This window comes from Stomoxys calcitrans, chromosome 2 (assembly GCF_963082655.1).
Source record: "Stomoxys calcitrans chromosome 2, idStoCalc2.1, whole genome shotgun sequence".
Taxonomy (NCBI): domain Eukaryota; kingdom Metazoa; phylum Arthropoda; class Insecta; order Diptera; family Muscidae; genus Stomoxys; species Stomoxys calcitrans.
The window spans coordinates 127,933,285-127,949,183 of NC_081553.1; the positions used below are offsets into that span (position 1 = coordinate 127,933,285).

The 15,899-nt window shown below is 36.5% G+C and overlaps 1 protein-coding gene across 1 annotated transcript; it reads right to left on the reverse strand.

Moving 5' to 3' along the window:
- Window positions 1–798: 798 nt before the first annotated feature.
- Window positions 799–15,323, reverse strand: LOC106083940 (retinol dehydrogenase 14). Its single transcript, XM_013247267.2, has 3 exons — window positions 15,144–15,323; window positions 1,765–1,903; window positions 799–1,694 (listed from the first exon to the last, which is right to left on the reverse strand). The coding sequence occupies exons 2-3, from the start codon at window positions 1,895–1,897 to the stop codon at window positions 940–942; spliced, it is 888 nt and encodes a 295-aa protein (XP_013102721.1). The 5' UTR covers window positions 1,898–1,903; window positions 15,144–15,323; the 3' UTR covers window positions 799–939.
- Window positions 15,324–15,899: the final 576 nt, after the last annotated feature.

Consider the following 15,899-nt stretch of genomic DNA (forward strand, 5'->3'; position numbering starts at 1 on the left):
TTCGCTCCACGGATCGATCGTACATCTAACACGCTTGATGAATGCCTTGCATCTATCACGCATCTGGTGCTACTAACTACCATGTTTTTTGCCGCGGCGAAATCTATCAGCCTCAACCCATTAATGGACGTTATCTCGTGGAGGCTAAACTTTCCTTCTCTATTTTCGCACTAAAATCTCCCTGAACGATTTTAATATCATGGGTGGGGCAGCGGTCATAGTCTCTCTCTAGGCGCTCATAGAAAATATCCTAGGTCTGCTCGTCTTTATCTTCCGTCGGGCCATGGGCACAAATAAGGTTGATGTTGAAGAATTTGGCTTTTATGCGGATTGTGGCTAGCCTCTCATCCACCGGAGTAAAGCTGGCGACAAGATGTTTCAGTCTCCTACTAACCACAAATCCACAACCAAATTCGTGCCTCGTGTTATGGCAGCTATAGTATAGTTCGTCACCGTTTGGTGTTGTAGTGACACCATTCCCAGTCCATCGCACTTCCTGTAAGGCGGTAATATAAGCCTTGTACTTCTCTAATACATCCGGACATTCCAGATGCAGGTCCGCAAATCATGGTCCTTTTTTCGTTTGCGTGGGTCGTCAACGTTGGGGGGGTCTATTTTTACTATTCCTTTGTTTCTCATAGTAGTTCTCAGTTTTCCAATGTCAAATAAGTTTTGTGAATATGGCTATCGTACTTACAAGGCGCTGATATAGTATTTGTAGAAGTGTTGTATACGAAATGACGTTACTAGTACAGCACTCATAATATGAGTTATATATAATTAAACTATTGTTGAACATTTTAAATATTTTGATGTAGTTTATTTAAAAAAGACATTATAAAAGAACTTAAAGTATTTTTGTAAGTTATAGACTGTAGATACCACAAGCACGCATTTAGAACCTTACAACCTTAATTAAATGTTACCAAATATCGCTCACTAGTCTAGGATACTGTGTTTAGGTTCGATCTTGGGATCTTGTGGAGTCAATTTGACAATTTTTGCTGATTCTTCCCAAATTTTCATGCCCTTCTCAACATCCAAGGCGGCGGGATTCAAAGATGCTTCTTTGCAATCCATGAAGTATTTTCCATTGACATTGGCCACTTCATCAGAGGTGGCCAAATAGATGGTTGTTTGGGCACCTCCCTTAGGGGTCTTGAAGAAGCTCTTGGTGATGGCCTTCATGGGTAAGTTCAATGGGAAAGGAACATTACGCCAAATACCGGAGTCAATCATACCGGGATGCAAGAAGTTAACGGTCACACCACTGCCAGCCATACGTTTGGACAATTCGCGTGCGAAGAATATATTGGCATACTTGGATACATAATACAAGTAGGCAGCTGGGAATGAGCCAATTGGGTTCAAGTTGTTCTCGTTAACTGAGGCCAAGCGATACAGTTCAGATGCAACAATAATAATACGAGATGGAGCACTCTTCCTCATTAAGTCAATGAGCAAATGGGTCAACAAGAAGGGTCCAAAGTGATTGGTGGCCATGGTCAATTCAATGCCATCGACACTGGTTTGGCCACGGAATGCCAAAGCCATACCAGCGTTGTGAATAAGAACATCGATTTTCTTTTCGGTTTTCAAAATGTCAGCAGCAAAGTCGCGAACAGATTGCAGACTACCCAAATCAAGTTTCTTCACAATCAATTTGTTGTTGCCGGTCTCTTTGGAAATTTCCTCTGTTATGAAAAAAATCAAAAAGTCATAATTAATGTATATTTAAAAGAAAATTTTGCAAAGCTAACAAACCTTTCACGGCATTGGCAGTTTCTAAATTTCGGCACGCCATGATAATGCGAGCTCCACGCTTAGCCAAATCGCGGGTGGTTTCTTTGCCAATACCACTGTTGGCACCTGTGATTAGAACGGTCTTTCCTTCCATTTTTGTCTAAAAATAGAAATAAAATGTTATTAAGTTTTCTTCTAAGGAACTGTAAAACTGATATTCCCAAAAGGGCAACGAGATTAAAAAAGCCAATGCAGGGAGGGAAATTCAACAAGTTATAAATAAGAGATTTGTAATTCGAAAAAATTAACTCAAAAGTTAAGTAGGGCAAAAATTATTAGGTCAGATTAAAAATTATTGGATTGCCCAAAAAGTAATTGCGGATTTTTCAAAAGAAAGTAAATGCATTTTTAATGAAACTTAGAATGAACTTTAATCAAATATACTTTTTTTACGCTTTTTTTCTAAAGCAAGCTAAAATTAGCAGCTGATAACTGACAGAAGAAAGAATGCAATAACAGAGTCACAAGCTGTGAAAAAATTTGTCAACGCCGACTATATGAAAAATCCGCTATTACCTTTTGGGCAACCCAATAGATTACTTTTAAGTAAGAGATCGATAGTATGGATAGTATACAAGATAGATTTATTCTATTAGCGATCTATTAGTCAAAGCGGTCTCTCGATCATCCTTGTTATGTTACTAGAAGCTATAATTTTGCTGGTTTGCCAGAAGTTTGTAGAATAAAATTATGCCCTTCAACTAAATTTATTTTGTGTACATTTTTAGCAGACTCCATGTCGTGGGTTCCCAAGATTCGGCCCGGCCGAACTAGGCACGCTTTTACTTGTTAGATCTTGTCAAGCAAATCATGAGTCAAAACGGTTCAGTAGATCAAAAGTTATGGCCTCAGAGGGTTGGAGAAGTCAAAGGATATCCTGTGTCTCAACCTGTATTAACAGAGCAGCACTTTCTTGAAAGCCTACGTCCTCCTCTAAAAATGTCTAGAACATTTTGTACGGCTAAGATCAACAGATAAAAAGATGTAGACTTATTTCTTATTTGTTGCCGTTGGTCCACTATGCGATCCTGCAAAGTTTTAGCCATACCATTCTCTTAACCTTTTGACAAATTTTGGCTAAGTTTGAAATCCTTAGCAACAAACAATTCTTGCATGAATTTACTTTCTTTTGTCTTAAATTATTTTGTCCTGAACAAAGTACCAACTTTTTTATACCCGTCACCGAAAGATGAGGGTATATTCTTTTTGTCAGTCCGTTTGCAACACATCGAAATATCCATTTATAAAGTATATTATTATAAAGTATATATATTCTTGATCAGCGTAAAAATCTAAAACGATCTACCGATGTCCGTCCGTCTGTCTGTTGAAATCATGCTACAGTCTTTAAAATTAGAGATATTGAGCTGAAATTTGCACAGATTCTCTTTTTGTTCATAAACAGGTTAAATGCGAAGATGGGCTATATCGGAATATATCTTGATATAGCCCCCATATAGACCGATCAGCCGATTTAGGGTCTAAGGCCCATAAAAGCCACATTTATTATCCGATTTTGCTGAAATTTGGGACAGTGAGTTGTGTTAAGCCCTTCTACATCCCTCTTCAATTTGGTCCAGATCGCTCCAGATGAGGATATAGCCTCCATTTAAACCGATTCGCCGATTTAGGGTTTTAGGCCCCTAAAAGCCACAATTATTATCCGATTTTGCTGAAATTTGGGACTGTGAGTTGTGTTAGGTCCTTCGACATCCTTCTGCCATATGGCACAGATCGGTCCAGATTTAAATATAATTGTCATATAGACCAATCTCTCGATTTAAGGTTTAGGGCCCATAAAAGGCGAATTTATTTTTCGATGTCGCCGAAATTTGGGACAGTGAGTTAAGGTAAGCCCCTCGATATATTTTTGCAATTTGGCACAGATCGGTCCAGATTTGGATATAGCTGCCTTACAGACCGATCTCTCGATTTAAGGCATTGGGCCCATAAAAGGCGCATTTATTGTCCGATGTTGCCGAAATTTGGGACAGTGAGTTGTATTAGGCCCTTCAACATTCTTCTTCAATTTGGCTCAGATCGGTCCAGATTTGGATATAGCTGTTATATAGACCGATCTCTCGATTTAGGGTTTTGGGGCCATGAAAGGCGCTTTTATTGTTCGATTTCGCCGAAATTTGGGACAATGAGTTATGTTCTTCGACATTTTTCTGAAACTTCGCTCAAATCGGTCCAGATTTGGATATAGCTGCCATATAGACCGATATCTCGATTTAAAGTCTTGGCCCCATAAGAGTCGCATTTATAATCCGATTTCACTGAAATTTGACACAGTGACTTATGTTAGGCTTTTCGACATCCGTGTCGTATATGGTTCAGATCGATTTATTTTAAGATATGGCTACTAAAAAGACCAATATTTTGTTATACACAATTGAACAATGACTTGTACTTATTAGTATTTGGTCCAAATCGGAGCATATATCGATATAGCTGCTATGGGGCATAAGGTATGCATGTTTCACCGGATTTTGACGAAAGGTGGGTTACATATATATCCGAGGTGGTGGGTATCCAAAGTTCGGCCCAACCGAACTTAACACCTTTTTCCTTGTTTACAAATGAATTTTACTATCAATATACAAGATTAGTTTTTTGAATAAAATTATTTTTGAAATAAACTTTTAAATATTCATAATATGTTTTTGTAACATAGTGTATACATTTTAAGATCACAACAATTTCAGTTTATTACAAAATATCATTTAAACAACGGATGTAAACCTATTAAATCATTGAAAGCCATAAAATGAAAAAAAAACCCTTTTCGAATCAGAGTACGTCAAATCTTATAACAATTCCCCTTAAAACTTTTCCAAGCTAAAAACAATTTTTTATTGGGAATAATTTCAATAGGTTATATTTTCATTACACGTCATTACTCAAGAACGTTTAAAATATATCATTATTTAGCTTACAGTTGAAACTTCAAGTGAAAAAAAAAACAAATAATTAACGTTCATCCAGTTTTAATACCAATAAAGCACCAAGGTGTACTTATCACAGTTTTAAATAAAATAAATTAAATAGTGAACAATATTTTTAATAATACACAATACGTTTTATCAAGATAACCAAGATTTTACATAATCATCATAAAAATCTACAAAATCTATGTTTACTCATAAATGGAAATTTGCCCATGAATAATAAGGAACAGCGGTGATACTTCTCTTATTTCAAAGACTGCTGTCCGATACAAGTAATATAAGATCGATGATAAGAGACCTCCTTTATATTGCCGAGCTAGTGGAAGAGCAACACCACTTAATGGAGGGGTTTACACGGATGATTGCAAAAATGCAAATTTTACCCATGAACATTCCACTAAGGAACAGAGGCAAACTTCTCACATATCAATGAGTGCAGTCCGATTTAAGTTAAAGCTCAATGATAAGGGCCTCCATCTTATAGCCGAGTCCGAACGCTGTGCGACAACTCTTTGGAGAGAAGTTTTACATGGCATAGTACCTCACAAACGTTGCCAGCATTATTAAGGGAAAACCACCACCATTACCAATTGGGTAATTTTTCACATACTCAAACATTTTGTTCATTTTGAGGTGTTTGAGTTCGCCAACAATCACCGGGTGCGAACTAAACTAAACTCAAAAGCAAGTGGTTTAGGAGGCTTGTAAACAACGTAGTGAGCTGTCAATAAAACAAATAATATGTGGTTGTCATTTCTTCCTTGACAGAGAATTAAACACTTCTTGGCACCTACCCTGAAATAATAAGTTTCTATGATCAATAAAAGACAGAGATTTACTCCCCTTTTCAATGTTCAACGTATTGCTTGCAACGATTCCTCTTTATGGAACTTCTCTTAAAATCGGAAACCACTTGCTGGTATTAAAAAGGCTTGCTTCACGTTGCTTAGTGAAATTTTTGTGATAGGGTAGATAGGGTATATGAATAAGTTAATGTTAACAAGTGAAAACGTACTGAAACTTGCCGGAAGAAACTTGGGAAACTTCCACCATGGACTCTGCTAAGGTTAGGTTAGGTTCAAGTGGCAGTCTGCTATCAGTCTCACTTAGACGTTTTCGTCCATTGTGATACCACAGGAACAGAAGAAGGTAGATGCCTTCTAGTTCCTACCGTTGAACCATCCAGATCGCTTTAAAAAGCCCAATAACTTGTGAATGTTCACATCCGCTAAATTGAACCGGTTCTCAATGATAACTTAAAGTGGAACTCGTTCTGATTGCTAGTGTGGGACACACACACAGAAGGTGTTCTATAGTCTCTTCTTCCTCGATGTCCCTACAGTTTCTGCAAAACTCGTTGCTGGCAACCTTCAATCTGTCAGCATGTTTTCCGATTAGACAGAGACCTGTCATGACGGACACAATGGCTGAGACGTCTGTTATAACCAATGACAGCAAAGCAGTAGATCTATTCAAGTCTAGATGAGGCCACATAGTTTTGGAATGCTCACAGCCCCCTCTTTGTGACCATCCATAATTCGTTGCCCTTCGGGTCTGGCCCTAAAAACTTAGCTTACATGTCGCTAGAGGCACACCCACAGATTCCAGTATCCCTGAAGTGTCTAAGGTAGTTCCTAGTCTCGCAAGCTCGTCTGCTTTAGAATTCCCTGAGATATATCTGTGGCCCGGCATCCAGAACATCTGCTAAACATTTCCATAAAATTAAATTAGTGAATTCTGCAAAATTTTAAACATCTAGAGGCCGCAGTAGAATAATTGGGAGACAACTCAAAACTTGGTGTCAGAGATTTAAGAAGGAGCTCAGAAAATTGAGACGCTTGGAACGCTATTCTACGTTACGCTAATGGGACAAATGTTCTGTCATAGCTAATTTAAGTAAGTAAGTCAACAAAAAGTTTTTGTGTGCTACTGAGTATCGAACCTGTGTTCCATTCACCCATTGAACGTTTACAAACACCTTACCCCATTGTACTACAGTCGGCTATGTATACAAAATTGTTTTAGAGTCCTTTAAAATTAAGATTTGTACACATTTTGTACGGATGATATTCATGACGGTCGGTGTATGAAACAACAACGCGGGTTCACAAAATCATCCACGCTTGTTAATAATACGAGTATTTCTAACAACGACTGTGTATGACAATGAGAACATTGGTACATGATTTTGCAACGTTTTTACCCAAATCGGATAACATTTGTGGCTTTCAGGGGCTCAAAAACTACAATCGTGAGATCGTATTTATATAGAAGCTACATTTAGGTAATGCACCGATAGGAGCCATACTTACCACGAAAAGTCATAAAAAAACAATCCGTGCAAAGTTTCAGCCAAAACGGCTTCTAGGGGCTCAAGAAGTAAAATCAAAGGGCCATCAATAAGAAGTATCTGTTAAAAATTTTAAGCGGATATCTTCAATTTTTCGACTTTTATAGAGATTTCGACAGACGGGCGGACGAATGTCTAGACGATAAAGAATATATAGAGTTAATATTGTCTCAGAAATATACTTCTAGGTGTTACAAACACAATGACTAGATTAGTATATCCCAGATGATGGAATCTTAAATGCTGATTTAAGAATTTCCGTTTTCTAATTGTGGTGTGCTTTGATTGTAGTAGTATTTATAAACATTTTTGTCTTTCAGTGTTTATTATGAAATAGTCATGAGTTATACAATAACAATATTTATTGTTCGCATCATTTATGATTGCGTAGCAAAAAAAGTTAGTAAGTATTTAATGGGAAATTCCATTGAAGTAACGTGTACTTCTAAGTAGAAACTGTAACTGGAGGAGGGTTTAGGCAAAGGAAAATTTTATTGTTATCTATGTATTTACAATAAATAGAAAAGTGGTAAAAGCGGGGATTTACCGAGTAAAGGTGAAAAACAAATTTTACCTCTGTAAAACACCTTCCTGCAGTGATACGCAAATAAAATCGTATGCTTAATAAAGTGGCAACAAATGCAGAGATTACAGCCATTATGCTGATGTCTCGCGTATAGTTGTCGTTAGGCAGCCATCCTAAAAAACCCATCTACAAAAATAGATGTGCATATATTTAATTTATAAATATTCATTAATACTCATTAGCATATACATATAAGTTTGTATGTATTTATGTATATATGTGTGTGTGTGTCTGTATATATATGGCCAGCTTACGCTGCTGATTATAATTTTCTTTATCATCATGCAAATTCCTTTTGTCATGTTTTTGAGTTCACCAAATTTGCAAAATATTGCCAAAATTATCTCTGGTTGTTTCAATGTTGTAGCAAAGTTGATAATAGTGAATGCAATCAGATTTGTAGGTTGATGGTAAAACTTTTTTCTTTTAAGCTATGTATTTTGCATGATTACATTGCCAATGCACCAATTTGCAATTTTTGTCATCAATGCATTAATTATGTCATCCAAAAAACTACTAATGATATAATATATACGAAAATATACAACTGAAGAAAATAAAATTTGGCTAAAAGTTGAGTAAGTTGATGTGAATATATTATTTATTCGAAAATTTTAACTTATAACTAAACTAATTATAAGAATAAGTTACACATTACACATCATGTTTGGTGGACATACTGTCATCGACAGGCAGAGCTTGCCACGGTGACAGAAGAAAACAAGTAAGAGCGTGCTAAGTTCGGCCGGGCCGAATCTTATATATCCTCCACCATGGATCGCATTTGTCGAGTTCTATGCGCGGTATCTCTTTTTAGGCAAACAAAGAATATTGAATAAGAACTGTTATGCTATTGGATCTATATCAAGTTATAATCCGATTCGGACCATAAATGAATACTGAACATTGTAGAAGTCATTGTGTAATATTTCAGTTCATTCGAATAATAATTGCGCCTTGTAAGGGCTCAAGAAACAAAATCGGGAGATAGGTTTATATGGGAGCTGTATCAAGCTATTGATCATTTCAAACCATATTAGACACGTATGTTGAAAGTCATGGGAAGCCGTTGAACAAAATTTCTGCCAGATCGACTTAGAATGACATGACGATCAAGAATATATATACTTTTTAGGATCTCAGACGCATATTTCGAGATGTTACAAACAAAATGACGAAATAATTATACCCCCATCCTATGGTGGAGTGTATAATAAGTAGAATATAAAACCCATGGATATTTTTTCAGTTTTTTTTTTTGAAGAGATATTTCTCAGTGAAAACTAGTCTAACGTTAAAATGTTTGTCAGTAGCTAGCGATCATAGGCTAAGTATTAATGATATTGACTATAAGTACAACGCATAACAGACTATGAATCTGTAGGCCAATCAGACGGGCGGATATGTATTACGATGGTACATGACGAAGATGACCTTATCATGAATCGAAACGCGTCCACCAGTGCTGTGATATGTGTCCTGCTTTGTCTAAAAAAGCTTGCACTTTCTTCTATTCAAAATTCATTTGAAACAATCTCTCCTTTATTTGTGAGTTAATTTTAAAATTTCTCTTGATGTATTGCTTTAATTTCTATTTTAAACATGCTGATTTTTAATTAAATTAACTGTTTAATACAAGATATACATTTTTATTCCTATCTATGGAAATGCCTATTTACTTTAAATCTAATACCAATTCAACAAATATATGGTGTATGAACATTCTAAAATCCCACCCCAAATGTGTTAAAACGTATATCAATCAAAATGTTATTGCACATACAGCAAAAAAATTAACTTTTTGAAGGTAAAATAAAACATGTGACTACTTGAGTCTCATGAATGAACGGACACATTTGGATCGTACTTGGCGTCTAACATATGTGCCGTCTAGGGACAGAGAAAGTAAAATCGATATCTTGGTCAATAAAAGTACAGTCAATTCACATAAGAATTATGGACTCCAAAAGTCTATAGGGAAAATCTGTTTATACGAAAACTATATCGCAGGAGCTATTTAAGACAGGAGGTAATCACAACTTGTTCACAAAACTTAATAAAGGAAATCTGTCAAATAAACCTATTTCAAATCGACATTAAGTTTTATGAATAAGGCCGTTAACATATGTAAGCCTCAGCTTATTTGTACATTCTGACCTGAAGAAGGAATGTCCCATAATTTAAACCTTGAAATGAAAAAAAGATTTCAATATTGATGGCACACCATTCAGAAACCAGTGGGTGTAGCAGTAAACTAAGAAAAAACAAGTAAAACGTGATAAGTTCGACCGGGCCGAATCTTGGGTACCCACCACTATGGTTATGTTAGGTAAGAGTGGCAGTCTTACAGACTCACTTAGACATTTTAGTCCTTTGTAACCACAATAGCGACAGACCAGGCCCTGGTGGGAATTAAACCCACGACCTCGCACTCATATCCCGAGTACACTATCAACTCAGTTACCGGGGCGACCTACCCACCACTATGGATTCTGTTAAACATTTGCACTAACAAACTCCGTTTGTACTGGAATTATTTTGAAGAAATCATATTGGGTGATAAGTGAGGCTTTTTTTTGAGGTCTCAAGAAGTCAAATCGTGGGTTCGGTTTCTATGGGGCCGTATCTGTTGGACGTATGTGGATGTTGGAAGGTATAAGTGTTCTTGTCTTACTGAATTTCTTAGCTATGGATGCGGCCACCGTAGCTCAGATGTTAACATGTCCGCCTTTGAAACTAAGAATTCGGCGAGAATATCAAAAAAAAAATTTCCCCTTCACTTACACTTTTCAGGTAATTTACCTTTGGTAATTAGTCATGTTAAATTTTCCACTAACGGCCAAAACAGAATGTCCTTTGCTTTCGAGTGTCGCGTTGGAAAATGCAACTCTGCAAACAAATCCCACGAAAGCGACGAGCAAAAGTAAAACAAATTTTAACTTTGACGGCTTAAAACACTACTATACGTAAGGCAACACTAAATGACTCTCGATTTCAGTCATCAAAGTTGAAAATTCTTTAACTTTTGGGCATTGCTTTTGTGCTATTTGTTTAAGTGTTGTCGCTTTGCGGTACGTTGTTCGGATTCGGCATTAGAAAAAAGGTCCCTTATCATTGAGCTCAAACTAGTATCGGACAGCACTCATTGCTATGAGAGAAGTATCCCCGCTGTTCCTTAATGGTCAAATTTGCGAATTTTTACTTCACATACCAAATTTAAAACCGATCGGATAAAAATTACAGCTTCTAGGGTCGAATGAAGTCAAGCCGAGCGACCATTTTATATATCAAAATTTGAATCGATATGGCCCTTACAATCCCCAACTACCTTCATCGTATTCATCCAAAATTTCGAGTGTTTAGGAATGTCAATAAACGGATAGAGAGAAGAACAAAGTCATATCGAATCAGAATACTAAAACGATCAACAATATATACACTTTACAGGGTCGCAGATCACCATTTCGATATGTTACAAAGGTATAAGATATAAGAACAACTAATTAGAATAGACGAATCTTGTAACCATACTAAACTAACAATATAATCAGTTACGAGATCAAGAGAAAAATAATTTAAGTCAATAAATGCTACTGTAGAATAAGTAAAGAGTTGGAAAGAAAAGTCAGCACCCGGTATATTTGCAGCTAATTTCATGCCTTTTAGGTTTTCATGAAAGCAAATAATATATCAAACATTAGAAATGGTTTGCTGTTTATTAAAACTTTCTTGAGTGAACCGTCTTAGTAGTGGATCCAAGCTAAACGTTTTTCATCGATTTATGGTTGAAACAAAACTTTAGCTTTAAGTCTTTTATTATGTATAAGAGACAGAAGAATGGTGTGGCAAAATTGATACATTCAATTGATCGGTCCATATGGAGGTTATTATCAAAACGTGAACCCACGGTTTGTTTTGTAAAAAATGAGAACATAACACAACTCATCACTGTAAATATCACAGCATCCACCAAAAATTAATCTTCTTTGCATTAAAAAACTACAATCGGCAAATCAATCCAGATGGGACTATATTTGGTGTGGATAGTTGCAGGTATAATAAAACTAATAAAACAAAATCGTTGGATGGTCGTGATGGGTCATCGCTGTTTATATATAAAGAAATGCACTTGCAGCGGCAACCGTTCCTTGGTCAAGTACAAAATGCAAAGTGTCCATGAAGGCTCTTCTCACATATCAATGAAAGCTCACCGATTCAATTTTAAGCTCAAGGATACACTTTACTTACTAGTTATGGGTATGTAAAGTGCCTTAATCCATTTGACAAATTTCATGAAAACTTCCTTCGTGGAGAAGAAATCAAAATCTGAGAAGCACGCCAAATGCTTTTACAACAGTAAACTTGGCTCAGGTTTAAAGAGTTCTTTCCAATACTCCCGTTCAAAGAATACAGATGTATTGAACTTATTGGTCTACATCTCGACAACATTCTGCATTAAAGCCCAAAAAGAAAACTGTATTCATTAATCTTTGTCTGAGTGTTCAAAAGGGAAATAGAATGATTCCTGTATTTGATGGCGATGTCAAAATACAATGCAATAAGCACATATTCGAACTCACAAAGCATAATTATTTAACTCTGAACTAAATCAAGTTTTAACTTAATATATTTTATATTAAAAGGCTGCATCCTGATTATAACAGATAATGGTAAGGCGGAAAGACAGACAGTACCCAGATTAAATCCTCCAATTTGAACAGTAAATAAATTTAATTGGGTTTCGGATATAACAGCAAATGTACATTTAGTACATTAGGATCATCGAGGCGACGAAAAGAAACCTGGAAGGAATGGAAGAGGTTTCCGATCGGATACCTAAGATGAACCTTGAAGTTGAGTGCGAGGCACAGATGCCATCGGCATAGTCTTAGATTGACGGAACCCTAGTATTGCTATCTGGAAGATCATGTTACACGGATGGATCAAAGCTAGAGGACAGAGTGGGCCTACATTGAGAACCCAGGGACTGAGATCTGTTTTAGACTGCCTAATCATAATAAAGATGTGAACATCTTTACGGTAAAATTGACATAAGGGCAATAACAACCAAGACGACAAGGTCACGAAAAATCTTGCATTGTAAGAATGCATTGAGGATGAGAAAATCCGCATCGTTTGGGTGCCGGCCCATAACGGAGTAAGGGCAAATGGAAGGGCAGACGATTTGGCGGTGAAGGCCAGAAGACTGCCGTCAATAAACTTGATTAACCCGAAGCCTTTCGGGTCGACGCAGTCCGAGTTAAGGGAGTGGGGGACGAATGCGCATGGAACAATGTGGAACAGCGAAACCGTCGGTAGGACGGCGAAAATCCTATGGGGGGTCCAAATCGTGAGAAGACGAGGCTATTACTGAAAGGAAGTAAGAAGGATGTCAGTATAGTTATTGGTATCATAACGGGACACATAGTACTATGAGCTCACTTATGTAAAATCGGTGCGGCAAGTGATATCATGTGTAAGGCATGCGGGGAAGATGATGAGACGTTGGAGGTTTTCCTTTGTCATTGCACGGCTTTCGCGTCTAACTGATACCGGCACTTAGGTGGAGACATAATACCAGACATGAACCAACTTAGGACAGTGGCACGGAAAACAATTAAGGATTTGTAAGTGGCACGGAATTCCTAACTTAGATTTTCTTTTTCGAGGTCACCTTTTTTGTATTTAGAGCACACAACAAGCCGATTACAGGCTTAAGTGTATGTCCATAGTGGCATAGAGCGGATTAATATCAGCACCCTCCTTTTAACCTAACCTAACCTAGTACACTAGGAAAAGTAAGTCCAGCCTCTACAATGTATTAACTTAAAAAGGTTTTTTTTTAATTGAATAAGTTGAATGAAATTTCATTCAATTCATGTTTAAGCTCATTTATAGGGGGGCTCCTTTTTATAGCAGAGTCCGAACGGCTTGCAGCCGTTCGCCTCTTTGTGAAGAATTTTACATATGGCTGCCACACCAAAGGTACATTGCCTCACAAATTTCGTCAGCATTAGGAGGGGGATAACCACTGCTGAAAATTTTTTCTGATGTTCTCGCCAGGATTCGAACCTCAGCGTTCAACTTCATAGGCGGACAAACAAACCTCTGCGCTAAGGTTGCCATTCGAATGATGATGAAATTTAACTACTGTTTCTTTTTTGGTAATTTATTTTATCTATGCATTCAATAATTAAATATACCTAGTTGTGCTTTATAGATTAAACTGAAAAAAAGAACAGACAACACTGTTTGTGACGAACAGCCACATGACAAGAATTTGAATTATAATCATTATGAACATATAAATGACGTGCGATGGCCAGTATTGAATGGAAAATACCTTAGACAGTCTTAAATTATACCCCTTTATTCAAATAGACATCCACAAATCGTTGTATTTATCGGTGATATTTGTTTCTTATTTTTCTGTGGAGAAAGATATAAATTCTGGATTCTCCTGAAGGTTTGCAAAATACCCTCGATAATTTTACAATCAAATTTGCATTTAAGAATAGTTTATGAATATTTATAAAATTAAAGATTTCTTTAAAAAAAAACTAGTTTGAGTTCATAGATTTCGAGCTCAAGATCGGTGACATGCAATTAAATTAAATTTCAAGCACCATTTAATGTTCATTCAATGTTCTATAGCCATTACCGACTTTAACTTGGGACACTAATCCCATGTAAAAAATCTGTAGAGTGTGTGTTGGTGTTTGGTGTTTGATCAGCTTAAAGCTTTATATAAAAACAGAAACCCCATCATAATTGTCCTAATTAAAAACATAAGACCAACACATACGCATGTCTTTACGAAACTTATTACAAAACAACATCACTTTCGCTTTGAACATTTTTGACTGTTTATTTGTGTTTCCTCAAAATTTGGGAGACATTAATTGGGGGTACCTCTATACCCAAGCACAAATTTATGCATATTCTCGTACATACCTATATGCGGGCTAGCAAACATTAACATACAACTTTATCAAAGTTCAATGTCGACTTGGAAGATTATGTCAGTATGCTCGTATGTGTGTATGAAGACAAACAAAATAGCATAAAAGCAAAACAAACAACAAAAAAGATAAAACAAATGAATATGATTCCACGATGAAATGAAGCCAAAGTTAATGACCGCAAGAAAAGTCGGATAGGGAAGATGAAACGAAAGAAGAAAACATTCCACGTCATTGAAAACTATGAAATAATTGGCCATGATACCAACACTTTCTGAAATAGATGATACCTACCAACTAAAAAATCATCGAAATAACTTTAACTAAGAGAAACTCTACTGCTTAATGTATATAAGGTATTAAGATTGTAAAAGTTCATAAATGTTTTCACCCAAAAAAAGTTTAATAATGTCAACCCACCCTCATTACCAATCATTTATATATACCGCACTTTATTGTTTTTTCTTTATTTATTTTTTTAATAACCTTACCTGTTTGCGACTTTTAATAACTGTGACTAAAAAACTATGTTTTTTCTTCTTCTTTTAATTGCACTTTTTACAAGCCCCGGTTTTTTTGCAAACTGCCAAAGTACACAACCTTCGCCTTGAACGATTTCTTTAAGACTGGTCTTTATAGCTGTGAATTGAGCGTCTCTATAGTGAGTCTACAAGCTAAGCCACGTCTTGCCTGTATATATTAAGTTGTTTCACTGCGGCGTATTGCCCCACTTCCCATTACCACTATTCCAACATTCTCAACCAACTTGGGCAACAGGTTGTTTACGCTGAGATTGCATTTATATGTAGTGAAGACGAAAGCTCAGAGTAACAAAAAATCGTAAATATTATTTTGCTGCATTTCGTTTTGCTTTAGTTTCACATATACAACACTCTCATCGGCTTCTCTTGATCTCACCCCAGGGGAGAGTAATGGCTGGCTATTTAATATATTTTTCTTTTGGCATTTGGGTACATCGTCAACGTTTGTTGCTTAAGTCTTTTGTTTACTAACGAAGTATGTGAGAGGGAGCAAAAGAGTAGTTTATGTGTAAAACACTCTCCAGTGTTGCCGTTTTAGGTTTTCATACCCACCACCAGAGGATGGGGGTATACTTATCTAGTCATTCCGTTTGTAACATCTCGAACTATTGATCTAGGACCCAATAAAGTATATATATTATTGATCGTCTAGACATTCTGAATCGATCTAGCCATGTCCGTCCGTCTGTCGAAATCACGATAGAG